The 21,686-nt window shown below is 46.2% G+C and overlaps 2 protein-coding genes across 6 annotated transcripts in view; one reads left to right on the forward strand and one right to left on the reverse strand.

The window, feature by feature from the left end:
* The window catches only part of DNAJC17 (DnaJ heat shock protein family (Hsp40) member C17), a 39,999-nt gene extending 24,628 nt beyond the window's left edge, over nucleotides 1-15,371 (reverse strand). Inside the window, exon 1 of one of the 2 annotated variants that reach the window (XM_037018780.2) lies at nucleotides 15,166-15,371. In XM_037018780.2, the coding sequence (XP_036874675.1) occupies nucleotides 15,166-15,243 (78 nt within the window). In that variant the 5' untranslated portion in view covers nucleotides 15,244-15,371. The remainder of the gene's footprint in view (nucleotides 1-15,165) is intronic. The other variant, XM_017641204.3, reaches the window with a different exon arrangement.
* An 11-nt stretch (nucleotides 15,372-15,382) lies between these two features.
* Nucleotides 15,383-21,655, forward strand: ZFYVE19 (zinc finger FYVE-type containing 19). Of its 4 annotated transcripts, XM_017641201.3 has the most exons (12): nucleotides 15,383-15,659; nucleotides 15,841-15,891; nucleotides 16,883-17,004; nucleotides 17,172-17,225; nucleotides 17,577-17,695; nucleotides 17,795-17,940; nucleotides 18,297-18,519; nucleotides 19,863-20,072; nucleotides 20,519-20,598; nucleotides 20,821-20,919; nucleotides 21,029-21,165; nucleotides 21,254-21,655. In XM_017641201.3, the coding sequence occupies exons 5-12, from the start codon at nucleotides 17,590-17,592 to the stop codon at nucleotides 21,330-21,332; spliced, it is 1,080 nt and encodes a 359-aa protein (XP_017496690.3). In that variant the 5' UTR covers nucleotides 15,383-15,659; nucleotides 15,841-15,891; nucleotides 16,883-17,004; nucleotides 17,172-17,225; nucleotides 17,577-17,589; the 3' UTR covers nucleotides 21,333-21,655. The 4 variants fall into 4 exon arrangements, with proteins under 4 accessions (XP_017496690.3, XP_017496689.3, XP_073067749.1 ...); XM_017641200.3 differs by lacking the exon at nucleotides 15,841-15,891; XM_073211649.1 differs by lacking the exons at nucleotides 15,383-15,659; nucleotides 15,841-15,891 and adding an exon at nucleotides 15,678-15,840.
* The last annotated feature ends 31 nt before the right edge of the window (nucleotides 21,656-21,686 follow it).

A 21,686-nucleotide genomic window follows, 5' to 3' on the forward strand; every position in this document is an offset into this window, starting at 1 on the left:
TTACATGTGGAATCTAAAAAAACAACAACAAATAATCAAACAAAAACTCCGAGATACAGAGGAGAGATCGGTGGTTGCCAGAGGTGGGGGTGATGGATGGGCAAAATGGGTGAAGGGGGGTCAATAGGTACAAACTTCCAGTAGTAAAATAAATAAGGTATGTGTACATGATATATAACACAATGATTAGAGTTAATAATACTGTGCTGTATATTTGAAAGTTGCTAAGAAAGACCTTAAAAGTTCTCATCACAAAAAATAAATGTGTAACTATGGTGATGGATGTTAACTAGACTGTGGTGATCATTTTGCAATATATACATATGTCAAATCATTATGTTGTACACCTGAAACTAACATAAAGCTATATGTGAATCATAGGTTAATTTTTAAAAAACAGAGATGTTTAGCTTCTTTCTACTATTCTAAGATAGAAGGCTGCATGGTTCACTGAAAGAAGTTTCTGGAGTCTAACAGAAGCATTTTCAAATCTTGAATCTTCAGCATATGACCTCAGGCAAATTACTGAATCTCACTCAGCTTTTGGTTCTTCAACTATAACATGAGGTAAGTATCCTCTACACATAGGATTTACAAAATAACCCATGGAAAGTACCTGACAAAAACTAGGTACTCAAAACCTCTTGCTCATGTACTCCTGGGAAGGAGGATAAATTGGAACACCAGCCCAGTATGATGTCAACCTGACAGGAACTCCAGGCATGGACAAGGATCCACAGTGGGCTATGGTCAGTCCAGTTTGAATTCTCAAAATGGAGAGGGCTGGTTTCAAGTCTGGTAGAGGGCAGTTCTAAAATGTAATCTTGGTTAGCCCCCAGGGACTGTGAAATACTGTCATTCAAAGAGTAGGCGGTACAAATAGGTAGCCTGAGACCTTCCAGAGTGGCTGTGAACCAAAACCCAGCTGGCCTAAGAATGCTGGACAAGTGTGACTGTCCTGATTAACTAGTTATTACTATTTTTATCTGCTAAGCCTGCCCTGGGCAGGGCCCATTCCTGGCTTTTAGCTTGCAAGGCCAGGTTTGACTTTGAACCAATTGGCCTGGAGTTTGGTGTTTTGTGTTACAAACTGGATTCCCAGCTTTGCCCAGCCCTCCTGGAGTGATGCTGTCTTAAGAATTTCTCTGCATGTAAACACAGCTCTCCTAAGCAGGCCTTTGAAAAAGCTTCCGGTGTCAATATTGTTTATTATGAAATAATCCTATCTTATTAGCAGCTCAAGAGGCTGGATTCAGGGCAAAAAGATGGAACAATGTTTTCCTTAACTATGATAAAGTTGGGAAGGAAGAGGGACTTTCAGAGGAATAAGGAAAAAGGTTTGTTTTGATATTTGTAATGATATGGGAAAAAGACAGGAATGTCTAATCCCAGGCATTGGGATGGGCAGCTCCTCTATCAAACAGTCTGCAGGTGCTGGATCGCTTCCGCAAGTTTGAAGCAGCCATCCTCAAGGAAGTTGCCAAAGGCTACTGGGTGTCTTAACACTTGCAGCTCTCCTTCCTTACCTAGAGGTTTCCCATAAATACCCTGGTCTCCCTAGCACTTGGAAACATTCATTTGCATCTCCTGAGACTTCACAGACAGGAGGAGCTAGGTGACAGCTAAGGGACTTCCCAGCCAAAGCCCCCTGCCCAGACCATGATGTTTCAGAGGACCAGGCTGTCTCTGAGGCCCAGCACCAGAACAACAAAGATCTCCGATGAACAGAAGCTCTACCATATTGGAACTATGCACAAGTGTGGTCTTTCTCCTGACATCTTTCTAAAATGTTACTGCTTTCTCCTGCTTCTCCATCCTAGGACACTAGAGTTGAGTCTGCCTTCCACGTCACACAATCATCATCCAAAACATAAACTACTGAACAGTACAACATGTACAGGTGCTACTGAGGGCAAAGAGTTGGGCTTTTCCTATGCTCCCCCAGGTGGCAATGACCTTAAATTCTAATCTTTTTTATAGTTTTTCTGTATCTTCCCTGGTCAGCCTCTACTAGACTGTGCCAGATGTTAGCACTTCTCTGGAAGTGCTTCTAATCTGCTGTTTCTTTTCTGGTATGGTCTGAAAATACACATAAGCTGGTATAATTGTCCCTCAAACGAGAGCATACAGGTATAGGAAAGTATGGGGGTTCTTACAAATAAGGGGAATGTGTTTTAGGGGGCAGGGAGTTTTATTTATTCCCAGGGCCCAGAACAGTACACTGAACAGCACCTGACACTTGTAAGCACACAATAAATATCTACTGAATGAAAGGGGCAAATGTTCGTTTGTTCTCAACCAAAATACAATTAGAAAACCTCAACTATGTCAATTACTTCAGGTGCACTGAGAAGTAGAAGGAAGAGGGTGCTGTCCTGACCTTAGGGTACTTGACCACTATTTCACAATTTTCTCTTCTACGAGCTAACACCTCCTCTTGAGAAACCAAGTCTGGAAAAGGGAAATCACTATAGCAGCGTGCCAGGAGAACCACAGTGGGAACTAAATGTTATCCCCCAGAGCCCACATCACAGTGGGGAAGAATGAATCATGAATTGGTAGCCACCTAGCCCTTCCCAGAAGCTCCATAACTGGTTCTGCCACTTGCAGCAACCTGAGCTCAGAGCAGGGAAGGGGGCTAGGAGGTGGGTTTCCTGTCATCTCCATGGGACTTTGTGCCAGGCAGACAGCTAGGCCTCAGACAATCCACCTGCCTCCAGTTTCACTTCTTGAGAGGAACAAATTTGACCCACCCAAAAAAGCACAGCATTAAGGGGTCCAATGAATATAAAACAGCCATCAGTAACTTAAAGGAAAGGTGCCCTACAAAGAAGAGATCATCATTTTTTTTAAAGGCTGCCATCCTTTCTTATAATAAAACTTGAAACCAGGTAAGTAAGTGGTACAGGTAATTAGGCCCAGTTTTCAAAAGCCAGACTCACAGGTCAAACTCAGATACAGAGGACATATGTGGGCTGCTCTTCGTGACAATAGGTACTAAATGAACAAACTATCCCAGTGAATTCACTAGAAAGCCATTACCAGGCCTGGTTCCAGGTATAGAAACAATCAGTAATAGAAGACATTTCTCCCCAAGCCTGGGAGAGGCAGACATCTTAACCCCAACATGAGCTAAAACACCAAAGGCTATGTGACTGCCTGATGTCACAGGCAGGAAGTAAACACAGAGCTCTGGGCCTCTATGTAGAAGTCCTTTCTGCCTGAAATACCGGTCCCCCTTTCATTCCTTCCAGCCTGTGGCCCACAGTGCACAGCACTATAGAAACTGTGGACTGCTTCTAAGGCTCAGCACAAGCAGGGGGCCAGCCACACCCCAGACCGGCCCCCTCAGCTCAATGCTCCCAAAATGGTGGGCCTCCTGGTGGTACTGAGATGATTCTGGTGGAAACTCACACTGGCGTCTCTCTGAGGATGCTAGCCCAGGCCCATGGTCCAGAAACAGGACAGCACCCCATAGAGCCCAGAACTGGGACTGACCATGTACAGGGCCTGACCTTCTTTCCCCAAATATTGCCCTATGGACCCTGTGGATCTGGGTCCTCAGCCCATCCTGAAGTCACTCTTCAGCTCCTCCTAAAACCTGCGCTCTCCCCTCTGAGTTTCCCCTTCCCTTTGCCCTCCCAGCACTCCCTCTAAGCCCCCAACCACTGCCCTGCCCTCCTTCTCGGCCCACCTCTCCCCAAACCAGCTACTCACCTCAGTCCCCAGCCCTCCTCTTCCTCAGACACCCCCTTCTTTCAATCCCCATCTCCTCCCTCCCACCTTACCCTAAGCACTGCTATGTCACGCTCAGATGCCAAAATCTTTGTCTACCTTTTCTAAGGTTGTAGATCCCCACCTCTCAGATCTGTCAGATATCCCAGGTCTGGATGTCCCTCACCTTTCTCCATTGCCTGCTGTCACCCACCACCCCTGGAGACTTGGGGCCCCAGGCCCAAAGCCACTCTCTCTGCCCAGACTCTGCCCTCCTCCCCTAGGGCCCAGAACTCTTTTCTCTTTGGGCCATGGTACTTCCTACATCTCATTCACTTATTTTTTTCCCTTGATGCACTGGATTCTCTTAAAAACAAAATTTATATCAGCAAAAAGAATTAAGCTGATTTAAAGAAAAATAATAGTAACTAAATAACAGTACTCAGGAGCACCTGAACACAGGGAGTGCAGCCGGGCAGGCGGAGGATACTCTGAATGCTGACTCGGCTGAGATGGCAACTGCACTGCGGTAGTACCAACACATTTTATTGCACTTTCTCAGGCTGTCCAGATCGGCTCAATACCTGTCAGGCCTGCCCGAATTGGGCAGCTTTACTCAGAGTCAATCTCCATCTTTGTCACAGATGGAGTCGTGAGGTTCTCCAGGGTCCCAAGACCCATCACTTGTTGCCCCGATTGCTCCTGAAGTGTGGGTTCAGGGAAGAAGCGCTGAAAAAGTAGAAAATTCAGGTTTGGGCATTTACGAGCTACCTTGTAGTGGGCAATTAAATTCTTTCAGTCTTAGTTTTCTCTATCTATCAGTTGTAATTCATAGTCCTTGCCTACTTCACAGGCTTGTCTTGAAGATCAAATGAGATAATTTATGTGAAAGCATTCGGCATCATATAAGTATGAGGTATTATCTTGGATGCTAATGAATAGCTTATAGCTTACAAACACAATGAATCATTCCTTTTGACTTAGCAGGCAACCAAGTAACTCCAAAAATTCAGAACTTGAGCCAGACAATGAAACCCAGCAATGAGTTAACCAGATGCCAAGAAGACTTGGGGGCCTGGCCTGGCTACCAGTCCCACCCAGTACTGGTAAGGCCCTTGGTGAACGAACAACTGTCATCAAATGAAACCAGGCTGGGTGCCCAACCTCGAGGCCTCAGAGCTTGGTCTGGAGGTAACAGGCTTTGGGAAAGGCTTCCAGTGGAAATAGTGGACTGAGACGGGCACACCTTAAACCCAGGAATAGTCCCCTGATGCCCAGAGAATCGAGTCCAACCACCTAGAGTCTGGAGAAGACACCACACTTTTCAGATTCATCTCCTGTCACATCTTCAACAAACCCTAGGCAATGCCCCATTCCTTGTCCTGCCAGGCACTTTCACTTCTACACCTATATGTCCATGTTGTTCCTTCAAGTCCTTCTCTGTGCTCAGAAATGTACTCTTCTTTTTTTTTAAATTTTTTATTAAGGTATAATTGATATATACTCTTATGAAGGTTTCACATGAAAAAACAATGTGGTTACTACATTTACCCATATTATCAAGTCCCCACCCATACCTCAATGCAGTCACTATCCATCAGTGCAGCAAGTTGCCACAGATCCAGTATGTGCCTTCTCTGTGCTACACTGTTCTCCCCGTGATCCCCCACACCATGTGTACTAAACAGAATACCCCTCAGTCCCCTTCTCCCTCCCTCCCCACCCGCCCTCCCACACCCCTCCCCTTTGGTAACCACTAGTTCATTCTTGGAGTCTCTGAGTCTGCTGCCAGAAATGTACTCTTCTTAATTCTGTAAGAAACAGTGTTGGTACACCACAATCTAGAGTATCACAGAAATATGTAGCTTAACTAAAGGTATTACCTAGCATGCAGGTAAAATAGCCTTGTCCTTAAAGTAACTTATATGTTATAATACAACTCACTTCCTAAAAATGTCAATATTAAGTGTCCTTGGTAGTTTTCCTGGCAGTCAGACTTAAAATTTGAGTCTTGAAAGAGTTGATCAAAATGCATTATCAAGCTTCTTCCAGTAACAACTTCCAAGACACACTGTGTTACATACTCTCCAATGGGCTTCGAATGAAATGTGAGACTATTATGGACAGAACAACATGTCGGTTGCACAGGCAAAGAAGAAATATTAAACTGTGGCCCCAGTCTAGGCTCTATACTCATTTCACTCAGTGATCTCAAGCAAGTTCCATAACCCCTCTGGACCCCCATCCTCCTGTCTACAACATGAAGAGAATAAAGGACTACGATGATCCCTTCTAATAACCTGCTGCAATATAGTCTTTATTCCACTCAAGGTCTTGTACAAAAACACCTCCTCAGGGAAGTCTTCCCTGATCCTGCCAATCATATAAATCATGTCTTCCTCTTTAACCCTACAGCATTTTCCTTAAATACTGCTGTTGAACCTCTTTCACCCTGCCTCAGAACTCATTGCTCACTATACTGTGTGACCTGTTAGAGAACAGAAGGGATGTCTTACTCAGCTCTAAAGTCCCGCCATGCCCACACACTACCTTGTCCATGGTGATATACTCTATTCATTTGTAGATTTGAACTGAACAGTGAACTCTTCTGATCCTCAATTTTGTTTTGTTTCCCCAAATCCTTTCTACGCTGACCACTTTGAGAATCACTGGTGTAGTGTTAGGTCAACCAGTGCTGGAACAGGAGAAGGGGTTGGGGAGAGGGCAGCCTCAGACATGAGCCGTGGGAGCTGTGGGTAACACTAACATTTCCAGTGCATGGAAGCTGGGACGGCACTGATCACAAGCAGGAGCTAACATGCAGGAAGTGTTCACTCTGTGCCAGGCACCATGCTAAATGCCTTACGTGATCAAGCCTCACAACAACGCTGGCAACAAGGGCCTGCCATAATTCCTATTTTTCAGATGAGAAGCCAAGGCACACAGAGGTTAAATATTTGCTCAAGGTCACAAACTAGGTTACTCATGGAGCCAATATCCAAGCAGCTGGACTCCAAAGTCCATTTTCTTAACTATCAGTGCTAAGAAGCCAAGGGGATTATAAAGGCGCAGTCACAATTCCCAACACTGCCCAATGCTCTGAATTTTTATTTCCATCCATTCTCAACACATGGCAGATGCAACAATTTCTGGCCTTTCTTGTTAAGATTAGTTATAGCATGTATTTTCTACACCAAGTCACACACTCTAGGGAATCATCTGATTTGCAAACATAAAATTCTAAAATTATCAACTTTAACTTCTACATTTCACAATGATACACTGCAGGAACAAGACATGGAGAAGCTGGTAACAGACCAGATGGGGCAACCCTACAGGGAGCCCTCTCTTCACGTTTGTATCCCTAGCAACAGGCTCTGAGGCTGGCACATAGAAGGCACTTAACATAAGTTTGTGAGGTCAAATACTGTTTTTGGGAAATGTTTTTCCCCTCCCCTAAAACACACACAGTGAAAGGGAAATGAAACAAAAAAGAAGCAGAGAGAACACTGTAAAGTTAGATTTAATAAAAGTCCAGTGTGGGCCTGCTCTGGCTAAAGCACCAGGCACGCAGCACACTGTCTGTGAGAGTCAGGGCGGGGGCTAGAAACTGAGAGATGAGTGGTCTCCTACCTACCCAGTGGGAGTATAAGTCAGTACCATCTTTCTGAAAGACAATTTTGAAAAAGCTTCTAAGTATATTTTATTTTGGGCTAATAATTTCACTTTGTCACAAAGTATTACTGCTTAAGAAAATAATAATGCATATTCATCAAATCATTCAACAAGGATTTAATGAGCACATATCAAGGTCTAGACATTGTTCTAGGTGCTAGTGACATAGCAGAAGTCCTTCTGGATCTTTTACATTCTAATTGGAGACCAATGGTAAGCAAGTGGGTGCAACCCAAAGTGTAGCACTGAGATGTACTAATATACACTACAGGAAAGGTGCTGGGGCAGAAAATTGAATAGGTGGTCAGGGAAATCTGAGTAAGGCATCAGAGTGGAATACACACCTGCTGGGAGAAGAATGTGCTAAACAGAAGGACTAGCAAGTGTAAAGGCTCTAAAGCAGGAATGTGTTTGGTGAGCTTGAAAAAAATACCACCAGAGACCCCTTTCACACCCATTAGAATGATCATTATCCTAAAGCCAGAAAATAACAAATGCTAAAGAGAAAGTGGAGAAATTGGAACCGTTCGGCACTGCTGGTTGGGAATGTGCAATGGTGCGGCTGCCGCAGTAGGCAGCACGGCAGCGCCTCAAAGCATTAAACACACCGTGGTCATATGATCCAGCAACTCCACTTCTGCGTATACACCCAAAAGAACTGAAAGCGGGGCTTTAATGGACATTTGTACACTTAATGTTCACAGTAGCATTAGTCACAAGAGCCAAAAGGTAGAAACCATTCCAATGTCCATCAAAAGACAACTGGATAAGCAAAATGTTGATATATACATTCAATGACACATTATTCAAACTTAAAAAGGAAGGAAATTCTGACACATGCAACAACATGGATAAACCCTGAAAATCTATGTTAAGTGAAATGAGCCAGACACAAAAGGAAAAATACTACATGGTATTTGTATGTTCACTTATACGAGGTACATAGAATAAAGTCATAGAGAAATAAGGTAGAATAGTAGTTATCCTGGGCTCAGGAGAGAAGAGAATGAGGGGTTAGTGCTTAATAATATGGAATTTTATTTTGAGATGATAGAAAAGTTCCAAAGATGGATAGTGGTGATGGTTGCACAACAAGGGAAATGTACTTAATGCCACTGAATTGTGCACTCAAGAAGGGTTAAAATGATAAATTTTGTTATATCTATTTTTGCACAATTTTTTATCTTTTTTTAAATTAAGGTATCATTGATATACAATCATATGAAAGTTTCACATGAGCAACATTGTGGTTTCAACATTCATCCACATTATCAAGTCCTTCCTCCCAGCCCCATTGCAATCACTATCTATCAGTGTAGTAAGATTATTTTAGTAAAATTTTTTAAAAAATCACAGGACTGATGTGACTGGAATCCAGTGAGCAAGAGGAGAATGGTAGGGAACCAGCAGGAGAGGCAGTGAGGGCCCCATGAGGCCAGGGAATGCCTTCAGGTTTCATTCTAAGGATGATGAGAAGCCACTGGAAAGAAGAGGCATAATCTGATTTACGTTCTAAAGACTGACTCTGGTTGCTATGTGAGGAGGCTCCAGAGGGCAAGAACAGAACTGGGAGAAGGGTTAGGAGTCCACTGCAATAATTCCTGAGATTACTTCAGAGTCTCTTGAGTTTGCAAATGGTACTGATTCATAACCTACTCTTCATCTTGGCAGGCCCGTGGCCCTCCCCTGGCCCAAAAGTGAGTTTGTGAAAGGATGTGTGTGGGCACAGGCATGTTAAGAATCTGGGGTTCACTGCTTCTGGTTCTAGCAGGGGACAGGATTCCCTGGGACGTTGACACTCTCACCAGGAGCCCTTCCATACTAAACCCCAGTCCTCAACTCAAGGCTTTCCTACAAGAAGACAACCCTTTGCCCTGCCTGTCTCCTCTAGGGCTGGATAGGGAACAAAAATGTCTACTTTTCAGAACTGCTAATACTCGAAATTCCCATGAATGGTGATGTTTAGCCTACTTTTGGGCCTCCCAGGTTGTTGTGATAAAAGAAAAAAACATTTAATGGAATAGAGAGTCCAAATATTTACCCAAGCATATATGGTCAATTAATATACGATAAAGGAGCCATGGATACACAATGGGGAAATGACAGCCTCTTCAACAGCTGGTGTTGGCAAAACTGGACAGCTACGTGTAAAACAATGAAACTGGATTATTGTCTAACCCCATACACACAAGTAAACTCGAAATGGATCAAAGACCTGAATGTAAGCCATGAAACCATAAAACTCTTAGAAGAAAACATAGGCAAAACTTTCTTGAATATAAACAGGAACAGCTTCTTCATGAACATATCTCCATGGACAAGGGAAACAAAAGCAAAAATGAACAAGTAGGACTATATTAAACTAAATAGCTTCTGTACAGCAAAGGACACCATCAGTAGAACAAAAAGGCATCCTACAGTATGGGAGAATATATTCATAAATGACATATCCGATAAGGGGTTGACATCCAAAATATACAAAGAGCTCACGCATCTCAACAAACAAAAAGCAAATAATCAAATTAAAAAATGGGCAGAGGATCTGAACAGACACTTCTCCAAAGAAGAAATTCAGATGGCCAACAGACACATGAAAAGATGCTCCTCATTGCTTATCAGCAGAGAAACGCAAATTAAAACCACAGTAAGATATCACTTCACACCAGTTAGGATGGCCACCATCTAAAAGACAAACAACAACAAATGTTGGCGAGGTTGTGGAGAAAGGGAAACCCTCCTACACTGCTGGTGGGAATGTAAACTAGTTTAACCGTTGTGGAAAGCAGTATGGAGATTCCTCAAAAAACTAAAAATAGAAATACCATTTGACCCAGGAATTCCACTTCTAGGAATTTACCCTAAGAATGCAACAGCCCAATTTGAAAAAGACATATGCACCCCTATGTTTATTGCAGCACTATTTACAATAGCCAAGAAATGGAAACAACCTAAGTGTCCATCAGTAGATGAATGGATAAAGAAGATGTGGTACATATACACAATGGAATATTATTTAGCCATAAGAACAAATCCTACCATTTGCAACAACATGGATGGAGCTAGAGGGGATTATGCTCAGTGAAATAAGCCAGGTGGAGAAAGACAAGTACCAAATGATTTCACTCATCTGTGGAGCATAAGAACAAAGCAAAAACTGAAAGAATAAAACAGCAGCAGACTCACAGAACCCAAGAATGGACTAACAGCTGCCAAAAGGAAAGGGACTGTGGGGTGGAGGAAGGGAGGGAGAAAGGGATAAGGGGCATTACGATTAGCACACATAATGTAGGGGGGCGGCACAGGGAAGGCTGTATAGCAGAGAAGACAAGTAGTAGTGACTCTATAGCATCTTACTACACTGATGGACAGTGACTGTAATGGGGTGTGTGGTGGGGACTTGATAATGGGGGGAATCTAGTTACCACAATGTTGCTCATGTAATTGTATATTAAAGATACCAAAAGAAAAAAAAAACAAAAAACAAAAAAAAAAGAAAGAAAAAAACATTTGCAGAAGGGCTGGCTCCACATACAGAAAGGTGGAGTTGAGGGTACCCCTAACTCTAGCAGGAATAGGCAAACTTTTTCAGTAAAGGGCCAGATAGTAAAAGTCTTAGGGGACCATATGGTCTTTGTCACACATTCTTCTTTTTGTTTGTTTGGTTTGGTTGTGTTTGTTTTTATTGTAAAATATGTATAACAAAATATACAAAAAATAAAATTTACCATTATAACCACTTTTAAGTGTGAGTTCTGTAGCATTAAGTACATTCACATAATTGTGCAACCATTAACCACAATCAGTCTCCAGAACTTTTTTCATCTTGTAAAACTGACTGTACCAGTTAAAAACTAACTCCTCATTCCACTTCTAACCTCTAGTCCCTCACAACTACCATTCTACTTTCTGTTTCTATGAATATGACTACCCTAGGAACCTCTTATAAAAGGAGTCATAATATTCATCCTTCTGTGACTGGCTTATTTCTCTTAGCATCATGTCTGCAAGTTACATCCATACTGTAGCATGTGTCAGAATGTCCTTTCATTTTAAAACTGAGTAAATCATCACATTTTGTTTATCCATTCATCTGTTAGTGGCCATGTGGGTTACTTCCACCTTTTGACTATCGTGAATAACGCAACTATGAACAAGGGTGTTCAAGTCCCTGCTTTCAATTCTTTGGGTATATACTCAATAAATGAAATTACTGAACCATATGGTAATTGTAATTTTTTGAGGAATCGCCATACTGTTTTCCACAGCAGCTGTACCTCCGGCAGTGCACAAGATTCCAATTTCTCCACATCCTTGTCAACCCTGGTTACTTCCTGTGTTTTGTTTTGTTTTGAATAGCAGTCATCCCAATGGGTGTGAAGCGTGTCTCTCTGTGGTTTTGATCTGCATTTATCTAATGACTAGCGGTATTGAGCTTCTTTTCATGTACTTATTGGCCATTTGTATATCTTCTCTGAAGAAATGTCTAAAGTCCTTTGCCCATTTTTAATGGATTTTGTCTTTTTATTGTTGTGTTTGCTTTTCATCATCCTTTACACATAGCTCATAGGCCATTAAAAAAACAGGTCATGGGCCATTTGACCCCAAAGCCAGAGCTTATCCAATTCCCTCAATTTACTTTTGAGGACAGTTAGGCCCTGAGAGAGACAGTCACTACCCCAGGTCCCCTGATTCTCTCAAGTCAAATTGTTACAGTGGTCTCTGTAGCCACTACTTCATTCACTCAACAAATATTTATTGAGAGCCTACTCTGTGCCAGTACAGAGAAAGGACTTCTACAGAAGTGAATGGACCAGATCTCAGAGCTAAGAGTACAGAGAGGAGTAAGGCATGAGACAAATAATCACACAAATGAATACATAATTGCAAACTGAAATAAGCCCTGGAAAGGAGGGGAGAACCAGCTTTGATGAAAGAGAGTAATAGGCAAGGCCTCTCTCAGGAAATGCCATTTAAGCTGAGTTCTGAAAGATAAGTAAAAGTAACCCAGGTTAACAGTAGGAGAGGAAGCACAGTCCTGGCAAGTGGGAAAGCATGTATGAAGAACTAAGACATTCTATTGAGTATTTGATTAAAAGTGCAACAGGGTTTTTTGAGAGTATCAAGATCATTCCATTTTTTGTGAGAAGAATAGACTGGAGGGTCACAACAGGTCAGAACAGAATAAGTTGGGAGTAGGGAAACAAGTTGGCAGGCTACTCTAACTGCTCAGATGGATGTTGGTGGTGACTTCAGCTGGCATAGTAGTAGTAGAGATGGAGATAAGTGAGCAGGTTTGAGAATTATTTAGGAGGTTGACTCATTAAGAACTTCTGACAGACTGGATGGCAAGAGTGAGAGGATAGGGAGGTATCAACAAAGACTCCAGGTTCCTAGCTTGAGAGGATAAATGATGGTGACATTTAATGAGATGGATTAGTTCAAGGAAGGAGCAGGATTGGAGAGAGAAGTTCAAGAATTCAATTTTGGACATAGTTAAGATTTAGAGCCCTGTGCAACACAAATGGAGAGATCCAGTAGACAGATAGATATGCAGATTTGGGATTCAGAAAAATGGTCTGAAGGAAAATTAAATTAGGGCTCATTACTACCACTGAGCTGTATGGTGTAGGACAGGGCCAGAGTGACAGTGGAAGGGGCACCAACCCGGGCTGGGCATCAGGGGATCTGGATTCTAGTCCCAATTCTGTCATAAGCCACCCTCTCTGAGTTCACGGGCACCATCAGTAACGTAAAGAGGCTGCCCAAGATCAGGTCTTCCTTAACCTTTTCTGGGGCAAGAATAACCTACTCTCCTCAAAACTGAACAAAAATATTACACATGATTTCAGGGATTAATTCAGTTCTTGGAGGCTTTCCGTGGACCCCAAAGTAAGAACTCCTAGACTCTATGACCAGACAACCAAAGTTTAGGAGGCCTTCCTTGTATATACTTTATGCACCTGTTGGCCCTCCAAGTGTCCCTAGAGAATATGACAGGCACTGAAAAAAGGTCGGAGGACACAGGACTTAGGTCTCCCTTGTTCTCCACCAAAAAGTATCCATTACCCTGAAGCTAGCCAGTGTATCCAAAGGCTCAATCAATTTTCCAAGGCTTATCTTTTTTCACCCTTTCTTCTTGGTATATACTCCACAAACTGGACCATACACATTCTTCCCCTTCTCAGAATACTTCCCTCCATCTCCACAGAGCCAAACTCTGCCCATTCCACAGGCTTCAAATGCCTTCTCTATTTCCCCGACCGCTTCTTCCAAACCAGAAGCAACCCCAGCCAACTCTGCACATTCACAGCACTTTGTCTGTATCCCTCTTAAGGAACTTCCTGTGTTCTCCCTGGTATTACAGTTGTGCCTCCGCTACTAACAGGCAGGAGCAGCACCTAGCACTCTTTTATAAACTTCTCACAGATCCCTTACCTCAACTGAGTGAAAATTAGATTCCAACCACTGACCTGCTTAGACCTTGGTCCCTTGCCTAGACAGCACCACCTGATTCCATTCCACCCCCTCATGTCCATTCTGCACACTGATGTTGAATATTTTCTTTAAGATCTGATTATGTTACTTCTCTAATATACACATCAATGGCTCCCAATTGCCTTCCTCAGAAGTTCCCAACTTAAGAATTCTAACACACTAACTGGATTTGGTGTGAACTGTCCAAGGTAATTTCTCACTATTAATGAAGTACAAATTAAACAATTTACGAACGTAGAGCACTGAGAATAATGTCAGCAGATTGTAAGCATTATACAGGTGATAGGTATCATTTGTATTTAAATTCTAAGACTTGTGAGATAGGTGTAGCAATGTTTTTGGTGCTCTGCCCACATCCCCACGGCCCGTTTCTTATTTCTGCGTTAGCTTCAGGTGACAGTTCTGTGCAGGCTGACAGCATCTCTCCTCAAGGGCTCTGTAGGTCTCCCTGCCTTTCTGCCCCAGAACTTCCTCTTCTCAAAAGCTCACTTAACCCATAAACCTATGCAAACTGGTAGTACAGAGGCATTCGTAGGCATTAATTTTCATCTAATAAATTATGTGCCTCCTTCCTACATTGCTACAACCACCACCACAATCCAAGGGAAGACAACAAAATCTTAATTACAGCTTCGCTAGTGTCCAACTTCTTGGCATCTTTATCAACTCCCTTCCACAGAGCTTGAGGCCATCTGCCTTATCCTTCTGCTTTTGGCCCACTAACACACGTCGAGAGGGTAACACCCAAACATCTGCTGCCTGAAAAGGGTCAATGGGCTGAAGAGAAAAAGAAAACAAATGGCAAAGTCACAGGTCACACTGCCAAGGAGGGGACGAAAAGGGAGCGTAGAGTCTTGAGACCTGGACTTTCTTCCTCCCTGGTCTCTAAGCGGAGTTAAATATGCCTTCAGGAGAGGCTGAAAGAAGTACCTCAAGCCACAGTCAGGACAAGCGGAATCAGAGGCTGACACCACGCAGGCGCAAGGAGGCGGCTAGGTTCCTTACCCAGGCTCACCCCGCGGCCTCTCCTAGACAAGGGCCACAGCGACAGCACAGTGCCCCGCGCTAGGGCCTCCCTTCTGTGCCCCCCTTTTCCCCTCTAGGCCCTAGAAATCCAGGAAAGGTCTGGGAGGCTGTCTTCTCCCGCCGTCAGGCCACCCCCGCCCCCTTCGCCCCGGGTCCGACCGAACGTGGAGGGCGGATACCAGCTGCGGGAAAGGCGTCAAGGCGGGAAAGGTCGCCAGGCCTCCCGAGATCGGCCAACCTCGTCGCCACTCTCACCTCTTTGTCCGCCGCCTTCTCCTCGATACCAAGCAGTGCGTACAGGTCGATCTGTAAGAGCTCTTTGGTCACCGCCATTTTTCCAAGCCTGACTGGATCCGTACTACAACCCCCAAGAGTCTAAGCGTGCGAGGGGCTTCACGGGGTCTGACGGCCCCCAGAGGGCTGAGTGGCACTTAGCCCTCTGGGAAATGTCGTGTTCTGGTCAGGCTTGACGGCCTTTCTGGATGTGGGCGGTTTCTGAATGAACTACGACTCCCATGAGGCTCCGCTCTCCGGCCCGGCTGGCAGGGAGAGATTTCCCTGTCAGAGGCCGTAGAGGACCGGCTCGAGTGGGCGTACGGGGCAGGGGCGGGACTGGGTGAAGGTCCAAGGGGTTGTGAACCTGGCGGACGAGATTTCAACTCTGCCGACCCTGCCACGCCAGCCCTGGAACCAGGATGGACAGTAGGTGCTACAACTGCGCTGTCAAGTTCACCCTCTTCAAGAAGGAAGTGAGTCTTCCCGGGAGCTAAAGGGCCAGGGAGCACACGGAGTAGAGCGAAAAGCACAGGACTTGCTTTTGGAGTCCGTAGACTTGCTTTTATTTTATTTACTTTCAGCCATGTGGTTTTGATGAAGTCAGGCTCAAGTTCCATTTTTGTAAAATGAGGCTAACGCTCCCTTGCTCTCCAGGTTGGTGTGAGAATCCAGTATGGTGCTGGAGGTGAAATTTCCCTGTAAACTGTAAGGCTCATTGCTGTTGTTTTTGGAAAGCTAGGCTTTTCTGTCCAACTGTGGGATCCGGCTCTTTCCTCCCCTCCGCTCTGCTCCTCCGCAGCCCGGTCTTAGTTAATCCCCCGTGACCCTCTCCATCACACCATGCACGGTACTCTCTGTGTTCTGAAACCATCATCATGCAGCCTGCCCGTCCCAGGTTTCTTGAATTAGATTACCACCCTCCCTTCTGTCCCCAGGGCACCATGACAAAGACGCTCTTGTCTTTAGCACAGATCCACCAACTTACCTCAGTATAAACTGCAGGTTTCCTCTGCCTCAGTTGTGACTAGAAGCTAGTAACCAGATAGGATGAATGATGAATGGAGGGTAGGGAGGCAGATCCGTGTAGCACTTGGAAACCTGGTTTTGAAGTCGGAGCTCTGTTGTCTTATTCACAGGGTGACCTTGGTTTGAACAAGTCATGTAACCTCTCTGACCACATCAAAAATAAGAATAATAATGGTGGCTGTCAGGATTAAGTAAAATAGTGTGTATAAATTGTGAGGATTAAATCAGATGATGAATGTTAAGTAATGAGCTTAGTGCCTGGCACACAGTAAGTACTAAATAGAGGCCACTGTTAATCATCCCATCCTGAAGCCAAGCCTTCCTCCATCTCTACTTGAGCAGAGAAGACAGGGACTCTGTGTCCTCTCCGATTTCCCTTTATTGAAGTGTGATCTGAGGCATGGGGCTAGGTAAGGGAATTGAAGACAGGGTAGAAAGCATGGGAATTTGCATGAAGCTCTACTTGATTTGAATAAAAGACTGGAGCTGAGGATTTGCTTTACTTTTCATCCCTGTCTCTCCTTAGGGCTTAGGGGCCCGCTCCTCCTCCTCCTTCCTAGCTGCTGGTCATAACTTCACTGTCTTCTCTCTGTGTGTACTTGGAGAGTCCCAGGGAGGAACCTGCAGGGGTGGGTGAGAGGTGGATCCCCCTGCTTCATGTTTCTTGTAGTATGGCTGTAAGAACTGTGGCCGGGCCTTCTGTTCCGGCTGCCTTGGCTTCAGTGCAGTGGTGCCCCGGGCTGCGAACACCCGACAGAAAGTCTGCAAGCAGTGCCATGAGGTCCTGACCAGGTAAGAAATCACCACAGGTGAGGGTTCAGCCAAGCAAGGCAGCAGGCAGCTGGTCAGCCTTTGCGGCCTTACACATTGTGGCTACAGGTCAGCCCAGGAAATGTGTGGGGTAGGGGGTGCTGAGTGGCAGATGAGAGGACATCTGACACCAGATTTCTTCTCTATAGAGGATCTTCTTCTGCTAATGCCTCCAAATGGTCACCACCCCAGAACTATAAGAAGTAAGTGCTGAAGAGACAGAAACAAATGGGGATGGGGAAAGGAAGGCAGAACTCTCTTACCAGCCTCTAGGTCACATGAGCACAAGATCAGGAGCTCCTGACTGCCATTTTAGGCTCAGAAAACAGCTTATTAGCCCTGTCCCCAGAAAAGGTTCTTGATAGGCCTGGCCCTCTCAGCTGGACCCTCTGGCTGGTCAGCTGGGTTGGGCTTCAGGGCTACATGAGCAAGAGCCACAGAAGATTGTCCTTGAAGGCCTCCCTAAATGCCTAGATTCGAATGGAAACACTGAGTGGGTGCCTTCACCCCTCCCTTCTACATTCTTCAAGAGCCTCTATCTCATATCACATCAGGCGTGTGGCAGCCATGGAAACCAAACAGAAGCTCCACACTCCCCAGAGCCAGGGACAGACCCGGCAAGACCAAGTCATCGCTGAGCGCCTGGCACGGCTCCGCCAGGAGAACAAGCCCAGTGAGTGGGGGCAGACAGGGTGGCCTGAAAGATACCATCCGAGGCTCCTGAGACTAGAATTTCTCTGGGTCTTACAAGGCTTCCCCGTTCCAATTACAGAGTCAGTGCCCTCGCAGGCAGAGATAGAAGCCAGACTAGCTGCTCTGAGGGATGAACCCCAGGGTTCCATCCCTTCCACCCAGGAGATGGAGGCACGGCTTGCTGCATTGCAGGGCAAAGTTCGACCTTCTCAGAACCCCCAACTGGTAAGTGCTGTGGCCTGGGAGAGAAGGGGGTCCTAGGACAAGGACCCAGCAGAAGCTCAGATACATGTATGCTTATGTACTTTTCAGGAGTTGGCAAAGCCTCCCACCCCCACCTCCTGAGCCTGCTCCCAGGCCCAGGAACAGGGACTGGCAGCAGGATTGGGTGGGCAGGAAGGAATGGCCCCTCAATCTTGTGGGGACTGCCAGGCCTACCTGACTATGTGGGTCCTGGATTAATCCCCTTTCACGGAGCTTTGGGAACTCCTCAGCATCCACTCCAGAGCTAGGCTGCTCTGGGCCTTACAGGATGGCCTCGCCCTACCCTGCCCCTCACTGAGACTCCCTCCTCTGTGCAGGCGCACAGGCCACCAGACACCAGGACCCAGGCCCAGCAGGCCCAGGATCTGCTGACACAGCTGGCGGCAGAGGTGGCTATTGATGAGAGCTGGGAAGGAGGCGGCCCAGGCAACTTCTCCACATGGCTTCCCCAGGGACCTGCCCCCTCTCTTTCCCTAGGTGGGAGAGGCCCTGCTGCTCCCCCTCTGGGAGGCGAATATAAATCAGAGAACAATGAACATGGTAAGGGCCACCATTTAGTGAGTGTTTATTCCAGTGGGAGCCAGTGGGAGCCTAGTGGATAAGCGTGTGGGCTTTAGAATCAAACAGTGGATCTCCATCCTGCCACTTACTAGCTGTGCAACCTGGGCAAGTTACCTGACCTAAGTTCCACTTTCCTCATCTGTTAAGTGGAATTATGTGTGGTAAAACCTACCTAGTGAGGAAGTCATGAGGAGTAGACGAGAGCATCGAGCAAGTACTTAGGACCCTGCCTGGCTTATAGTAAGTGCTCAGTGAATGTTCCCTGTGATGATGGTAAGGAGGAGGAGGAGGCTATTTAAATGTAATTAAAATTCAGTAACACTTAAAATTCAGCTCCTCAGAGGTACTACCCACATGAGGCTCATAGCTATCATCTTGGACAACACAAATATAGACCGTGATATGAAACATTTCCATCATCATAAAACAGTCTACTGGACAGTGCTATTCAAAGACTTAGAGCAGTAATTCTCAACTAGAGATGATTTTTCCTCCAGGGTCCATTTGGCAATGCCTGGAGACTTTCTGGTTGTCACAATTCAGAGAGTACCCCTGGCACCTAGTGAGCTGAGACTAGATGCTGCTGAACATCGTACATGCACAGGATGCGCCCACAGCAAAGAATTACCCTGTCCGAAGTGTCCAAGATTGAGAAACCCTGCCATAGAGATGCAGTCTCACTGAATATCCTCAGTAATCCTGAAGTACATACTGTTAGTATCCATATTTTATAAATGAGAGACTGAGGCTGGTAAGCTTATAGAACTTGGCCACAGCCACACAGCTATTAAGTGGCAGAGCTGGGACTTGAGCCCAAAGCTGTCTGATTTCAAACCTTTTGTTCTGAAACTCTGAGCTAAAGGAGACCATGTTAGGGCCACACCCACTCTGGTAAAATTCTTCCCAACTAGGGACATACAAGACCTTAGCTTCCCTCATGTCCTGTCTTCCCTACTCCCTGGAAATGCTAATTCTAGCCTGTAAGGCAGAGAGTCTGGCTGAACCTTGGCCTCCCCATATCCTGATCCTTTAGGTTGTGATTCTCATACCATGGGACACCCACCCTAAGGGCAGCATATTAAAAATATCAAGTAGTGGGGGATGGGGATGGTTGAAAAAAAAATGTGTCTAAGATTACTAGTTTTTTTACATTTGGAAAGATGGAGGAAATACTCATTTTATTGTAATATAAACCAAGGAGCTAGTGCTGAACAAAAAGTTGATATCTATAATTTTTTTTAAAAGTTGAGAAATGGGCTCAGTGTCTTCTGATGAGAGGCCTTGGAATGTCTCTGCCTTCCTGACTGCATTGCTCCTTCCAGCTGCCTCTAGGCAGAACAGCCTCAGCCAGGGTGGCCCAGGGGGCCGGAGCCCTAATTCCAAGGGGAACGCCACCTGGTCTCTGCAAGAGGAGAATAGCAGGCTGCTGGCTGAGGCAGCTGTCCAGCTGCAGGAAGAGAACACAAGGCAGGAGCGGATCCTGGCCCTCGCCAAGCGTTTGGCTGTGCTCCGGGGACAGGACCCTAATAGAGGTAGAAGCTGGGGAACAGCTGCTCACTCATGTCCATTGGCAGGCCCACCCCCACCCCCAGGCCAAGCTCTCAGAATGGCTGTACTCCCTGTAGGCTGAGAAAGGCACCAGGGGTCCTGTGCCTGGGAGTCTGTCAGGCTCTGCTCAGAGCCATGAAGAAGGTACTGGGGCAAAGCACTGGTTGAAGAACAAGTAGCAACCATCAGGGGACAGGGGACCCTTAGTTCCTGCAGGTGCAAAGTCTTCTGTTCCTGCACCTCCCACCCCACCCCCGCCCTACAAGGTGGGGTAGGGAAGAGCAGTGTCTGATCAGAGAGGCTGCAGAGGCAGCTCAGCTCTGGAACAAGTGCCACAGGAAACCAAAGCAGCTTCTCGGGGCAAGAGTACAGCCACTAAAGTGACCTCTCAGCCTCTTTGCTCCCAAGCTCCCATCTCTCTCTTTTCAAGTGACCCTCCAGGATTATCACCTCCCAGACAGTGATGACGATGAGGATGAGGAAACAGCCATCCAGAGAGTGCTTCAGCAGGTTGGCCCTGCCCTACCTGACTACCTCTTGTCCTGTTCCTGCCTCACTGCCCCATCCCCCACCTGGCCCTGATCACCCTTCCTCTGCTCTGGGGCTGTGTGGCCAGTCACTCTGCAACTCCTCTTCTAACTGGAGCCCCACTGTCCCTAAGCCCCAGACCTGCCCCCTGGCCCCTTGAGATAGGCTAGGCCTGGTTCCAGAGCCTCTTTGCCTTATCCATAGCTCACTGAAGAAGCTGCCCTGGATGAAGCAAGTGGCTTTAATATCCCTGCGGAGCCAACTCTCCAACCCCAGGCCCAATCCTGCAGGGCAGAGCCTGAGGTGAGAGAAGCCCCAAGCCACTGCCACAGTTTCCTCCCTGCCTGGCCAACTGCTGCTGCACAGCTCCCATGCCCCCATCCAGTGCCTTACCTCCCCTGTTCATCTCCAGGCCCTGAAGGCCCGGGCTGTAGCCCTCAAGCCTGAGGCTGAGGAAGAGGAGCTCCCCTGGTGCTACATCTGCAATGAAGACGCCACCCTGCGCTGTGCTGGCTGTGATGGAGACCTCTACTGTGTCTGCTGCTTCCGGTGGGGGCAGGTAGAATGTTCTGTGGAACTGGGAGAGCTTGAGGCCCCTGTGATCCCTGATCTCCTGAACTGTATCTCTGCTCCACAGGGAAAGCCATGATGCCTTTGAACTTCAAGAGCACCAGACATCTGCCTATAGTTCCACGCATGCAGGCCAAGAGCACTGAGGAAACCCTGGTCCTCCCAGGAAGGCAATCCTATGGGCAGCTGCACAAGCTGGGGTGGCTACCTCTGAGCTCAGCCTCGGGGTATCTGATGGAAGACCATGTCAGGCTAGACTGCTCACAGAATGGCTCTTTCCTGAACTTCAGTGTCCCTGGAAGGAGGAAAGCAGAAGTCAGGAGCCCTCCAGCAGCAGAGCCAGGACTGGGAATGAGGCATGATGCAGAAAGGCCAGACTAACTCAAAGGATGAACCTTGAAACTTGCCCAAGGACCCAGAGCCCTACCCAGTACTTTGCGGATCTAATAAAGTATGTTTGATTCCTTGAGCCCTGCATCTCTTATCTCTAGAACCCAGTG

The sequence above is a fragment of the Manis javanica genome, chromosome 8 (assembly GCF_040802235.1).
Source record: "Manis javanica isolate MJ-LG chromosome 8, MJ_LKY, whole genome shotgun sequence".
Classification (NCBI taxonomy): domain Eukaryota; kingdom Metazoa; phylum Chordata; class Mammalia; order Pholidota; family Manidae; genus Manis; species Manis javanica.

Excerpts from the sequence above, each read along its gene's own strand:
- ZFYVE19 (XM_017641200.3), top strand. The coding sequence starts at position 15,606 with ATGGACAGTAGGTGCTACAACTGCGCTGTCAAGTTCACCCTCTTCAAG. Across the intron at positions 18,520-19,862 it reads ATCAGAGAACAATGAACATG|CTGCCTCTAGGCAGAACAGC; the intron begins GTAAGGGCCACC and ends TGCTCCTTCCAG. Across the intron at positions 20,073-20,518 it reads GGGACAGGACCCTAATAGAG|TGACCCTCCAGGATTATCAC; the intron begins GTAGAAGCTGGG and ends TCTCTTTTCAAG.